Source organism: Lontra canadensis, unplaced genomic scaffold, assembly GCF_010015895.1.
Source record: "Lontra canadensis isolate GAN:19392208 unplaced genomic scaffold, GSC_riverotter_1.0 scaffold112, whole genome shotgun sequence".
Taxonomy (NCBI): domain Eukaryota; kingdom Metazoa; phylum Chordata; class Mammalia; order Carnivora; family Mustelidae; genus Lontra; species Lontra canadensis.
This window is the reverse complement of record NW_022631106.1, coordinates 1,137,210-1,150,612: the sequence shown is the minus strand read 5'-3', so window position 1 is coordinate 1,150,612 and position 13,403 is coordinate 1,137,210. Positions and strand designations below refer to the sequence as shown.

General features: G+C 57.0%; 1 protein-coding gene across 3 annotated transcripts in view; it reads right to left on the bottom strand.

Moving 5' to 3' along the window:
* TTC7A (tetratricopeptide repeat domain 7A) overlaps window positions 1–13,403 on the bottom strand; it is a 114,465-nt gene that overhangs the window by 41,996 nt on the left and 59,066 nt on the right. For all 3 annotated transcript variants that reach the window (XM_032840300.1, XM_032840302.1, XM_032840303.1), the window contains 4 exons: window positions 11,110–11,214; window positions 3,125–3,242; window positions 2,044–2,101; window positions 1,030–1,102 (listed from right to left, as the gene is read on the bottom strand). In XM_032840300.1, the coding sequence (XP_032696191.1) occupies window positions 1,030–1,102; window positions 2,044–2,101; window positions 3,125–3,242; window positions 11,110–11,214 (354 nt within the window). The remainder of the gene's footprint in view (window positions 1–1,029; window positions 1,103–2,043; window positions 2,102–3,124; window positions 3,243–11,109; window positions 11,215–13,403) is intronic.

Here is a 13,403-nt window from a genome sequence, read left to right as displayed (position 1 = left end):
ACCGGTGCTCTGACAAGAACACACGGCCCAAAGTACCATGGCGAGAGGGCGCTGTCGTCCCAGGTCAGGTTTGGGGGTAAAGAGGCAGGTTCATGGCACAGCACAGAGGACCTGGGTGGGTGTGGGGGCTCCAAGGAGGCCAGCCCGGTCCCCGTGTGCAGAGCCAGAGGGGGCCTCTCCGCACCTGTCCGTGCAGGGATGGAGGCCAGCACTCAAACACCTCTTCCTGCTCAGAGGCCCACCTTAGCAAGAGCTGCGGCTCTGGGGTGGGAGGTGGGTGGGGAATGGAGGCTGGCCCTGCCACTTCTTCGCTAGAGCCTTTGGTCAACCTCTCTGAGCTGCCGTGCTTAGCTACAAAGTGAGGAGGGCAGTCAGTCATGCCTGTGCCCGTGGCTGAGAGGGTAGGATGACGTGAGAGAACATTCTGCCCAGTTCTGCACATGTGTGAGATGTGCGTGTCCCTCCTCAAGTCCCCACGGCCCAGGCAGCCATGGAGCAGTAAGACACTGCCTTCTCATCCAGAGGCTTATCATGAACTTGACTGGCAAGAGAAACACCAGTGCTTTTATGGAGGGTGAAAACTACAGAGCTCTCAGGTATGTGCACATCTTCGGAACACCAGAGCAGAGTGCTGTTCCTTGATGACAGTGGCAGAGAGGTACCAAGAGCCTCACCCCGGACCTGGAAGTCGAGCCTTGTGGGGAAAGCTTGGTGGAAGGTGAGGACCTAAATGCTTCCTGCAGTCAGTCACTCAGCAATGTCTCAGGAGACCGAACCCTTCTAGGGGCCGTGAGGGCCGAGAATAATCCCTTCCTAGGTGCCCCCCAGGGGCTTTAGCACATTTTCTGACTTAATCCTCACTGGGTCCCTCAGAGATGCAGGGCGAAGGGACTCATGTAACAGATGAGAAAACAGGGACTCAGAGAGATCAAGTCCTTGCAAAGGGTCACGTGGCTGGGCAAAGCAGTGGTAGCAGGAGCAGCTCCGCAGCCTTCAGGGACCTGGGAGTTAGGAAATGCGACAACCCACCTGGCGGACAAGGGCCAGCTGCAGCGAGACATAGAGGATGACCTGGGGGTCACCGGGCGCCAGCTGCTGGGCTCTGTATGGGGAGAAGGAGTGACAGGTCAATGAGCAAGGATTGGGCACGCTGTGTGTGCCGTGGGCCTCCAGCATGCCAGCCCTGGGCTGTATGCTGCAGGGAGAAATGTCAGGGTTCTCAAGAGGTTGCCCAGTGGGGGAGGATGGTGGTGGCAGCCCGTGGGCAGCAGGCTCCCAGAGAGCTGGCCAAGGCCCTGTGATGGCCTTATATAGAGCCTGGAGCCTGACATCTCCTCCGCAGGACAGAAGGGAACAGCCCTGCGGTTGGAGAGGCTGGGAAGGGCCTCTCTGGGAGAGAAGCCTGGGGAATGAAGAGCTGGCCCTGGTAGCTCCTCAGGGATTGGCTCAGATGGGACTCTATCACCTCCCTGGGTTCAGGGCCGGAGCGGGGCTGGATGTGCTAATATGTTCCCATAAAGGTGGCACGAGACGTCTAGCACCGCCTACAGGCTAGCAGCTTTCACAGCAGTACTGGGGAAGGGTTTCTCTGGCATCCCCCTCCCTTCCTCCCTGGATGCCAGGAAATGTCTGCGAGGACGGCATGGGGGCTCCTTACAGCCCTCAAGTCAGAGAAGGGCTGGCAGGAGGCAAACACCAATTTTGAGTCCCTGCTACACTTAAGGTGCATTCGCGAGGTGCTTTTCTAGCTCTATCTCACAGAATTCTCACAACAGTCATGGGCTCTGATTCCCAGGTTAGAGCTCTGAGCTGCAGCGGGGAGGAGTCTGGGGGCAGCCTGCCATCACTGGAGGGCTCAGCCCACCCACCCCACCTCACCCCAGAGGCCTGTCCCCAATTCCCACATGAGCTCTCAGAGCCTTGGCTTCCTGGTCAATAAAATGGGGCCTGAAACCTTCAGTCTGTCTCCAGCAAGGGGTCCAGAGAGATAAAGCGTGTAAGTGTGCCACCTGGTGCCTCTGCTGGGCCGGGGGCCCCCCTCACCTCTCCAGGGTCTGTAATGCTTTCCGGTGCAACTCATCTTGCTTGGATTTCAGAGTCGCTGCAGAAGAGAAGACAAAGATCAAGCTGTGAGGGGCCGCCAGCCCAGCCCTGCCCCATCCCGGGCACATGAGGTCTACAGGGAGAGGCCCCACGAGGGCCCTGGCCAGCAAATGCTTGCATTCAAGCAGTCACTGGGGGACGGTGTGGGGCGTCCGCTTGGCCCCAGCTTCCCAGTGTGTGCCTTAGCATACCAGCTCCTTTCACCTCTTTGTCTTCTCTGCTACCTAACCCTTGAGAGGCAGCCTCCAAGGGCTGATGCCTGCCTCCGGGGGCTTCCTTACTCATAGGACTCTGTTTTTGTAACCATTTTAACAATATTTCAGTGTTAAAATTTAAGGGCAGGCGTTTGAAGCCTTAGATGCACACAGAATCACCTGGTAAGCTTTAAAATTACTGTCAGCCAGGCCCGAGCCCAGCCCTGGTCAGATTACTCTTCCATGTTTAGTCTGAACGGGACACCATCATTCCCCTTCCTGCAAGCATAGAGAAGTCAGTGACTGCCTCACTGATGGGGGCACACGTGGCTGAGCGGGCAGGGTTCGGGAAAGAATGCCAGGCTCAGGGCAGCAGGAGTGGAATCCGTCCTCCAAGCACAAGTATTGATTAAGCCCCAACGGTGTACCCAGCACTGCTCCACGTGTCAAGGGAGGTTTAAAAGACCCCAGAGGGACACAGCAGTGCTGAGGCAAGAGCAAAGCAGAATTCAGACACCCTGTGGGGTCCAGGCAGGCAGCGTATTACAGACTGCGAGCACCAGGAGTTCCAGAGGCGGGCAGCAGCTCTGCCAAGGGGCTAGGGCCACACCTGGAAGGAAGCGCCCATGAAGAACGCATGTGTGAGAGTGATGAAGTCTGGTAAAAGAGTAGAAATGGGACTGAGGGGTGTGTGTGTGTGTGTGTGTGTGTGTGTACTCGAGGGAGATGAGCTGGGTGGTGGGGTGGGCACTGGTGGGAAGAGATGCCCGAGGGGCCCCTGGGAGGCCTGACCCCCCAAGCAGAGGCTCTGAGGCCCCAGCACTCACCGTCAGTGGCCTGCAGGCTGTAAGTGAGGCCCAGTGCCAGGTAGCCCTTGGCAAGGAACTCTCCGGCTTCCTCCCCAAGGTCGATCACCATCATGGCAAAGCGCTCTGCGTCCTCCAGCTGCAAAGAGGAGAGGCACAGGTCACTGGGAGGGCTTTCCTGGCCCTGGCATGCCGGAGGTGCAGTCACCAGCCTGGGACACGCAGAGCCACAATTCCTCACGTGTGGGCAGCACGATCATAGGCCAGATGGCTTGTCCGAGACCACACCACCACTAGGTGGAAGAAATAAGGCTGTTTCCTATAGCAGCAACTCCCTGGACCTCTTCCCAGCAACCCAAGGGGCTGTGCTCCACGTCACAGGGTGGTAGCTCTGCTCACAGGAAACAGCTTCCCTCGCCCCAGACAGCCTAGCTCCCTAGAGCTTACTCTGCCAAGAGTAGGGACCCAGGACCAGCCCAGTCTGTGACAGCTCCTTCCACCATCTGGTCTCTGTCTGTGCCTGCCCTGTGCAGCAAAGAGAGGGAAGCCGGGGCCGGGGGCAGGCAGGGCCCTGGGACTGGGTCTTGGGGACACTGCCAACCCTGCAGAACAGGCAGGCTGCCTCTGGCTCTGTCTGTGAGCTCGCTCCTGGACACAGGGAGCTCAAACTTTTCAGGGGAAAAAGGCCTGAGGTTGTTTTTGTCCTGGGAGCAGGAAGAACTGTTCCAGTTGGAAAGGGGCCAGTGGGCGCAGATCACGTGTGCACACACCATCACACACGTCATATGACACGAAGAAGGACACACACAAGGCAGCCCTCTCAAGCCGTCTGGGGCACCTACAGCAATCAGGCCAGTCAGGGAGGCGGGAGACAGCTGGGGGTCTCTACCATGCCCACTCACAGCCCACAGGCCTCTAAGATGCCCTCCTCCTCCTCCCCAGCCCAGGAATGTCACCCGTCCCTTAGTCTGGCACAGCAGTGTACTGATGTTAGCGTCACCGAGAACAAGGACTGACACACCCCAAAGCCCCACTGAAACCCAGATGTCACAGCCCCCTGTGGGGGAGATCTTGCCTCTGGCAGAGGCCCATCAGGGAGCTACCTTCAACCGAGGAGTTAAATTCAAACCCAAGTTGGCTCCTGGCCTTCACGCCAGTGTTGTTCCTGGCTACCCCACCCTGGAAGGAGAGGGTTCAGCTCTGCACATCTTGTGGCCTGACCACTGGCCACAGCCGGGACGCTGGTAGCCCCTCCATCCCTGGGATGTGGAGCTGAGACCCCGAGACAGAGGCCATCGGCAGAGGGGAGTTGGGTATGCCTGCCCTCTGCACACACCCATGGGAAGCCCTGTGCAGGAAAAGGGCTGAAGGAGCAGAGAGCCCACCGTGCGGGGAGGGAAACAACAGAACCAAAACACGAGGAAGCAGAGCATGTGACCTGACAGCCCAGACAGCGATGGGGGAGTGGGGGGTGGGGCAGGGGGTGCTGAATCCCTCTGAGGCACGTCCGCCGGCCTGACGCGTGCTGACCAGGGCAGCATTCCAGCCCCCTCGTGGTGCTGCTCTGGTTGCGGGCCTGGGCAGTGGGCCACCTCCACTTTGGGGGGCCTGGCCACTGAGAGGAGCACGGAGTCTAAGGACCTAAGCTCTGACCATCAGGCCCCAGATCTCAAGGTCTGGGGGAGGCCGTAGTTTAGGAAACCCGTCCAATGCCTGCTGCCCAGCCTCCACCTGCCACGCGGGCCCAAAGCTGGAGCAGCTAAGATCAGTGTCCTGTGGCACCTGGCCCAGCGGGACCTGGGGCAGTGGGGGTGAGGGGGGTGTGAGCCTGAAAGATGAGCTGCGGACACCGTCTCTGGTCCTCGCCCAGCACCTGACAGCTGAGAAGTCAGGAGCAGATCACTTAGTTTCTGTGCCCCAGAGGTCCTCTTCTGCAAAATGGAGACTCAGACCCAACCTGCCCCTCCGCAGAGACCTCCGCCAAGGCTTCTGCAGCAGCAGGCTCTGTGATGGGCCAGCTGGGGAGCCCCCACGACAAGGGAGAGGGCGGCCTGTATGAGCTCGCGTGCAATCCCCACAAGCTGACCCCCACAGGACAGGGTAGCCCCTAAGTAAGGCCCCACCGTGTGATGCTGGCATGGGGCTGGCGGGGCTCCAAGGGAAGGACAATCATATGGCTGCAATTGTCCAAGGAAGACTCATGGCCGAGGGGGGACAGGATTAAAGGGTTAAGTGAACAAATTGCCATCCCATGACTGATAAAGGTCATCTCATATGCTGTCTTTAGGCATAATTATGCCCCGTTCAAACAGGAGCAAGCCACTTTATAAACCACCAAGTACAAGTTACAGAATCTGGAAACCCATCGCATCCATATATAGACACTCTTCCGAAGACCGTGTCCTTCTTCTCAGCAAATGCCAGCTTTGATCTCTGGTAACTAGTGTAGGGAAGGTGCCGGGAACAAAGCTCAACGGTTACTGGCAAACAGGGAAAAGTCACTCTCCGGTTCACACACATCACATTCTGGGCCAGGAGAGCTCACCATACTTTAGCTTTAAAAAAAAAAAAAAAAGAAATGTGCAAAAGGGGCGCCTGGGTTGCTCAGTTAGTTGAGCGTCTGACTCAGGTCATAATCTCGGGGTCGTGGGATCAAGCCCTGTGTCGGGTTCCATGCTGGGTGTGGGGCCTGCTTGGGATTCGCTCTCTCCCTGTCTGCCCCTACGCACCCCCCACCCTCTTTAAAAAGTGAAAGCAGGGGTGCCCTGGGTGGCTCAGTCAGTTGAGCATCTGACTCTTGATTTTGGCTCAGGTCATGATCTCAGGGTCAGGAGATCGAGCCCTAGGTCAGGCTCTGGGCTCAGGGCGGAGTCTGCTTGACTCCGTCTGCCCCCTCTGCCCCCCCCAAATAAATATATAAAAATAAAATCTTTAAAGATAAAAAAGGAGTTCTATGTCAAAACCCACGAACGGGTCTCGACTTCCAACGTGAAAGCCACAGCTCTAATCCAGAGGCTGACCAAGCTGTCTGGCGCCCACCCGTCCGTCTCCAGCCACCCCCATCATCCTTCCCCCCGGGACTACCTCACTTAGCCATTCCAGTCTTCAGTCACTTCCTCTGGTGGCCTTGAAAGTCAACAGCTGGTGGCGCTAAGGTTGGGGCTTCTGCTCGGGTTACAGTCCTGGGCCCTCCTTGCACATCAAAACACCTCCAAAGGGATGGGTTTGCGAAGTTCTTTTCCGCCATTCTCCTTCCAGTGATATACTGCTTTTTAATATCTCTTTTACCTACAGCAGCCCTGTCCCTTCGCCACAAAGTCCAGGTGGAGACCCTCCATGCCCCCATGCCCCTGCCATTCCAGAGCAGTTTAGAGCCTGATGGCACAGGTGTCACACAGCGGAAGGTCCTGGGGCACAAGGAGCTTAGAGGACTTGTCCGAAGCCACCTGGCGAGGGAGTGACAGGACTGCGTGTCCAACCCAGGTCTCCTGAGCCTGCATCTGGATCCTTCTGAGCTGCCCGAGTCACGGCTGCCCTTGGCGGTTCCCACCTTCCTTCCTCTCTGACCGTTTGGGAGAAGGATGCAGGAAGACTCTAACGTTTGGACCCCTTACTTGGGTTTTCCAGAAGGGCCGTGTTCCCATGACTTCCCAGGTTCCAACAGCTCTCCAGGCTGTTCAGTTTGGTGCCCACACAGACAGGCCTCCGGCTCGGTGGCCTCATCCATCTTGCACTGGGCCAAAGAGGTGGTTCCCGTGGCATTTCAGCCCCTTCCTCCCTTCCTGGGAACTGGAGAAAGTTCCCTTCTGAGCCTGCCAAGCTTGTTGAAACAGCACCTCTGGTTCTCCTCCGGCCCTTCCAGGGGCCCGGGGCCTGTTGCCAACTGCTCCACTGAAAACGCACTTCTCCCTTCCTGAGAGGAACAGGGCGGGGTTTCCTCATTTCCACATCCAGTGGCAGGGTGGCTGGCATTCTTTCTTCCCTGCCTCATAAACCCTCAACTCGTCTTCCTGGCTCTGGCCACCCCTGGATCTGAACAAGGAAGGTAGAAACACAAAAGCACCTCCCTTCTGAGAACCTGGTGTTTTGAAGGGACCGTTGCTCAGCAGGTTCCTGCCGTGTGCAAGGCAGCGACACTCCTTGGCTCTGATGTCAGAGCCACCTGTACGGGGTGTAGGTGACTGCCTCTGGGGTACAGAGGAGACCCAGAGAGGGTGAATTATTCCCTGAAGTCACACAGCTGCTAAGTGGGTAGGCAGGGATTTGAACTCTATGCTCTCTGCCTCCAAAGCCTGTGCCGTTTCCACACTTCTTCCCCTCAGGGAAGAGGCCGAGAGACACCACAGACCTTTCCTACAAGAGCCTGGCCTGTTTTCCTGCTTCCTAACTCCCCTCTCGTGTGTGACATGCAGCACACATGCACACCCCCATTTCCTATCCTCCTAGGGAAGCCTCAACTTTTTAAATTATATACATTTTAAATAATTGTGTTTGGAGAAATACTAAAAAGAAATATTTACAATTCTTTTCTTCCTGCCCCAAATAACCAGCTGGGGACCTTGGCAAGACATCAGCCACACCAAGGCTGCCACGCACTGCTGTCCCTGCGTCAGAGCCTCGGATGCCCCCTCCCTACCTAGAGGAGCCTCAGGCTAAGCCTCGGGGGCAGTGCTCTCCCGCCTGCCCCCACGCCTGCCCTGGGGGGCAATCACCTTGCAGCAAACCCCATGTCAGCCAGCCTATGACTACATGGGTCCCTCTGCCTGGTGCACCACGACCTGAGGGCCACCTTGCTCTCAGACCCAGGCTCAGCCTAGGGCGTCCCACACTGGCTCTGGGCACGTAGACAGGACGTGGGGACAGCAGGTACTCCACCTCTGGGCACATGGCCACCCCGGCTGGTTTCACCCAGCACAGCTCGTTTTTCAGATGTCCCAGTTTCAGCCTCCCTTCCTGCAACCTGGGCCAAGCTGTCCACCCCCAGATTTCTGTCCTCTGCTCATGGAGCTTGGCTGGGCAATGGCTGGGCCTGCTGGGGCTGCTGGGAACCAGAAGAACTGTGATGGCAAAAGGCAGAGGTGGCCTCAGCTGCCTTTCAGGAACTGTGCTCCATCCCAAACACCAGCACCCCTCAGCCCGTCGAGGTCAGACCCATTCTTCCTGCTCATGGCCCTGGAATAGAGAGTGCTGGGCCGCCCCTCTCCTGGCCTCCTTGGCGAACAGGCTGCCTTTTGCTACCCACGGTCTGCTCTCTGCCCAGTGCCAATTTGGGAACCTGAGACCCACTGAACCAGAGGCAGACTTCCCGCACCATCCCTCCCAGCCAGCTGGGGCGGGAGTTATTCTAGAAGATATGAGTGGACATCTACCCACATGCAGGGTTCTTTGCTGGGGAGAAGGGCTCAGGGTGCAGATGTGGTAAGTGAAGAAGCTTAGTCTCTTCCCGACTAGTTGGGAAGAGAAGTACCATAGAAGGCAGAATTGGCTGCTGAGCGGCTATGCTCATGGGCCAGCAGGATCTATCCAATAAGCACCGACGTGAACTCTGGGCTGGGGTTTCAACAAGGAAGAGAGACAGTATCTGCCCTCAAGAGACACAGGGGATTACCAGGTAAAGTGTTAGGTATCCAAGGCAGGTATAAAAAGGGGCTTCAGGGAGGTCTGGGAGTTCCAGGTTAGGGATGGCTGCCAGGAGTCACCCCCCCACTCCCTCCAGCGGGACCTGGCTTGAGCCTGGACTCAGTTTCAATCCTGGCTCAAACCAGCCTCCAAGCCATGCAGGCTTCTCAGCTGAAGTTAAAGAGCTCACTGTCCTCCCTGATTCTGATGACAAGTCTGTATGTTTAAGTTTCCATTTGGGCTTTTCTATTTATGTTGTCATTGATGACTTTGCTCCTAACTCATCTGATTTCAATTTGGACTGATTGGATCCTAATTTTATTACCATGTAATCTGAATGCATATAATGACTGTAATTACGTCGCTGAGGGAAACAGCTCCTCCACGGTGGGAAGGCCTAAATTTAGGCTTCCTGGCAAGGGCGCTTGCCGGCTGGGTGGACACCCATAGCCACCTCAGAGCTGGGGGCCTCGGGGAGGACAGGGGCCCATCCCAGCCCCAGCTTGGTGAGGCGATGGGCATGAAGCCCCTCTGAGGAGCCCCAAGAACACTCAGGAGTGTGGGCGAGGGGTCAGTGAGCCCACCGTCTCTGTGACCCCTAGCTCCCACCACGGCCCTCTGCTGCAGAGCAACGGTCTGGGTGTCTCTGCTGACACCCGCATATCACCCACGTCCCCACAGCTCCCCACCTGTAAGATGCAGGGTGCCAACAGGTCCCCTGGAGAGACGTGGGGGGTAAGGGGTTTCGCCACTAATCCCAGGGTGGGGGAAGAAAGCAGTGATGAAAGAACCTACCATAGGCCTGAGCCCTCCACAGTCCAAGGCCTCCTCCTCCATGCATCTCCTGACCCATCCAGCCTTCTACATACTTTATGTCATTTATGCCACATCTGAGGAACAGACTGTTATCATCTCCATTTTAAGAATGAGGAAACCAAGGCACAGCAAGGTTGTGTACCAAGACCACTTGGAGGTGGGCAGGGAAACTCCAACCCAACTCACACCGCAGCCACTTCCTAATGCCTAGAGCCTGTAGAGGTGGTTCTGCCAGATTTCCCCTCACTGAAGCCACACTCTTGAGCCTGGGGCCCAACACCATGCTTCCCCCTCCTGCACCATTCACAGTGAGGGGGGCCATGGTGGCCATGCAGGCACCTCAGCTACAGAAATCTGAGAACCAGGAGACAGACGGAAAGGTACTCTTCCCCCTTTGCTCCTCACGCGAGGGAGGCAGTCCTCTCTATAGCAAAGAGAGGAAAAGGCCCACGGGGTGGCAAGGTGGGGACCCAGAGAGGGTGGGGGCCGGTTTCTGGTCCCTGGGAGACTTGGCAGGAAGGCTTCAAACATGGAGTCTCCCTTCCCAGGGCTGGATGCCCAAGGAGGGGGCAGTGGCAGTGGGAGGTGGACAGGCCGCTGTAGGCCCCTGGAGCCTGGAACAAGCTGGGCACCCAACCACAGAGAGGGTGGGCTTGGGGGGCTGGGAGAACAGGCAGGGGAGGCCTGTGTGTGGGAGTGGCTCCCCATGGGGAGACATGGGCCTGGAAGGCTGATGAAGGAATGGGAGCTATTTTGTCCAAAGAAAAGAGAGGTGGTAGGGCAGACGGCCAACAGGCAGGAGAGGATGCATTTGTTCTAGGATGGCCCCTGACCTCAGGAGGCTGGTGTGGGCACAAGGAAGCGGGGACCCTCAGGAAGAAGGCTCCCAGTAGGAGGAGACACCTTTGCAGAGGCTCCACCCCAAGACCCCACAGGCTCAGAGCAGCCCCCAGGGGAAGCCTAAGGAGGAGAGCACAGTGCCTTTCATGGCTCCGTGCTGCTGGCTTCTGGGAGGGCCTCAGAGCCAAGCTGCCGGAACGCCTGGCCTATGGGGAGAGGGTGCACCTGCCCATTCAGCCACCTCGGCAGAGCCCTCGGCAGGCAGCTGAGCACAGGGCAGGGACCCGCAGGCTGAAGCTGAAAGGAATGAGGGGCCCAAGAAAAGAGGCCACCTCTAGTCCTGCCCACACAGCACTGCCCCCCATAGTAATGTGAACATCTGTCCAAATGACAGCCAGCCCAGATGTTCTGAGTCCCGCCCACTACCGCACCACTGGGCAGGCAGGGGCCCCTGCTACTTTTGACTCTACATTTGGTTCCCTGGAGACCACATCTCAAGACTGAACCATAAACCTGATAACAGCCTGAGTCGGGGAACCTACTGCTACAGACAGAGGCTGGTTTTCTCAGACGATTCCTCCTTCCAGGCCTGCCTGCCTCACAGCTCCCACACAACCCCCACCCCACCCCTTATACACACAGCAAGGTGTGCACACCCTGATCTCATGCCCACCTGCCACCCTTCTGCAGGAGTCGCTGGGCCCAGGGCCCTTCCCCCACAGCTTACTCACCCAGTGCAGGGACCCGATGCAGACCTTGGCGGCCATCAGGGGCACGGTGGGGTCCGAGGGTCGAAGCTTCATGCACTCCCGCAGCAGTGACACAGCGTAGGCTGACTGCAGAAGAAAGGGCAGGTGACACCATCACCGGCAGCCCTGGGTCTCAACAGACTGGGGGTCTCGTGCCTATAGCAGGGGGACCCTTCCCAAATAACCAGTCCTTGCTCTGCACCCGTTTCCCCCTAGGAGGCAGGAAGAGGGCCCAGTGGGAGGAGCCCGGGCCACATTGGCAGACAAATCCCTCCCTGGCCCCAGATTCCGCATCTGGAGAATGGAGGCTGTGAGCCTTGCCCAGGTAACAATAGCTCAGGTAACAACAGGTAGAAGTGCTTCTAAAAAAAATTCAGATGTGAACCACAGGAATTTTAGGGGCAAAAAAGGGCTCTTTCAAACTTCTGAGTTCAACAGCCTTGGTTTACAGATGACAAGATGAGGCCAAAGCTCCAGAGAACTGGGAGGCAGGGCCGTGGTCGGGAGATGAAGGGGTGCATAATGGCTGGCAGAGGAGATGGAGAGAAGCTGAGCTGGCAGAGGCAAAGAAACCCTCCAGACAGGAGTCTGGAGCCCCTCATGGCTGCAGGGACTCAGCCACAGAGCCAGAGCCAGAATGGACCTACTAAGCATGGCTGCATGTGGACGGAAGGATAGGACAGGAGACCATCCACAGGTAGGCAGTAATGCTACCAGTCACAATAAGGAGAAAAAGAACACCAGCTAACACTTATTCAGATGTTACAATGCGCCACACTGTTATAAATCAGAGCTCAGCAAAACACAGCCCACAGGCCAAATGTGGCCCTCTGCCTGCTTCTGGGAATAAAGTTTTATTGGAACTCAGCCACGCCCATTCATGTATGTATTGCCTACGGCTATTTTTATGACACAGCGGAGTTCCCACAGAGACTGTTTGGCCTGTATAATCAAAAACGTCTCCTATCTGACCCTGTACAGAAAGTCTGCTTCCCCCTGCTCTAGGTGCTTTATAAATTACAATTTCACAACTCTCCTATGAGGTAGGTGAGCATGTCCCTATTTACAGATGAGGAAAATGAAAGGCAGAAAAGTTATGTAGCTTGTTCTAAGGCACAGTACCCATCCATGGCTCTAGGCTCGGAACTGCCCTTTCCTGCCTCTGCAGTGACTCCTAGGGCAGGAGAAGCAGCCTGGGCCTCCCTGCTAGGCGCACACACACACACACACACACACACACACACACGAGACACACACCACTTGGGGCTTCTGACTGCGTTCAACATTTTTCCAAGAAACTCAACAGGGACACCCCTCCCCCCAAGTGTGCACACTCCATACTTGTGTGACACCCCAGGCAGGCAGGGTCATGCGTGTGAGCACAGGGGTGTACTAAGGGGTGTACTAAGCCCTACTGTGAGCCAGGCTTCCATACCATTACTTAGCTTTCACCCTCCCCAGCAACTCCAGGGGGACCACTGAGGCAATGGGGGCTCTGGAAGGCTTACCAGTTCAAACTCAGTGTGAGAGACTGGAAGAGAGAGAGATGGATGCCCAGTCTTTCTCTAGCTACCCCTCCCTTCCCCACTAGCTAAGGAAAAGCTCTTCTCAGCCCAGACATGACAGACTGAGGCTCTGGGCTCAGGCATATCAGGTCTGTTCGAGATGTCTCAGCCAAGGGCTGGCTCTGTGCCCGGTGCTGGGCTGGGGTTGTGGGGTCACTGCCGGAAGAGGGAAGAAGAGGGAAGTGGCCATGGCTCTTGACTATCAGGTGCCTGCAGAAAGGCCAGGGGGAGAAGACCAAAGCTACCATCCCCCACTGCTCTCTCAGAAAGTGAGGGTGTGAGACCCAGCACAGGTGGGCGTCAGCAGATGTCCTATTCCAGGCCTGAGCTGTGGGGAAGGGGCCCTCGTGAGGGGCCTGAAGGAGTCACCAGGCGATCTACTTCTCCTGTGAATGCCAATCCCACCCCCCTGGCCACAGAACCCCGGCCACACACCACAGCAAGCCTCGGGCTCCCCTTGGCCTCCTTCTCTGGCTGCTGCCCTCTGCAAAGTAGAAGGTTCTCTATCCTTGAGATGGAGGTTCTACAACCCTGACCATCCATGTTCACGTCACACAGACACAAAGCATTGCTCTTTCTTTTTTTTTTTTAAAGATCTTATTTATTTATTTGACAGAGATCACAAGTAGACAGAGAGGCAGGCAGAGAGAGGAAGGGAAGCAGGCTCCCTGCTGAGCAGAAAGCCCAATGCAGGGCTCCATCCCAGGACCC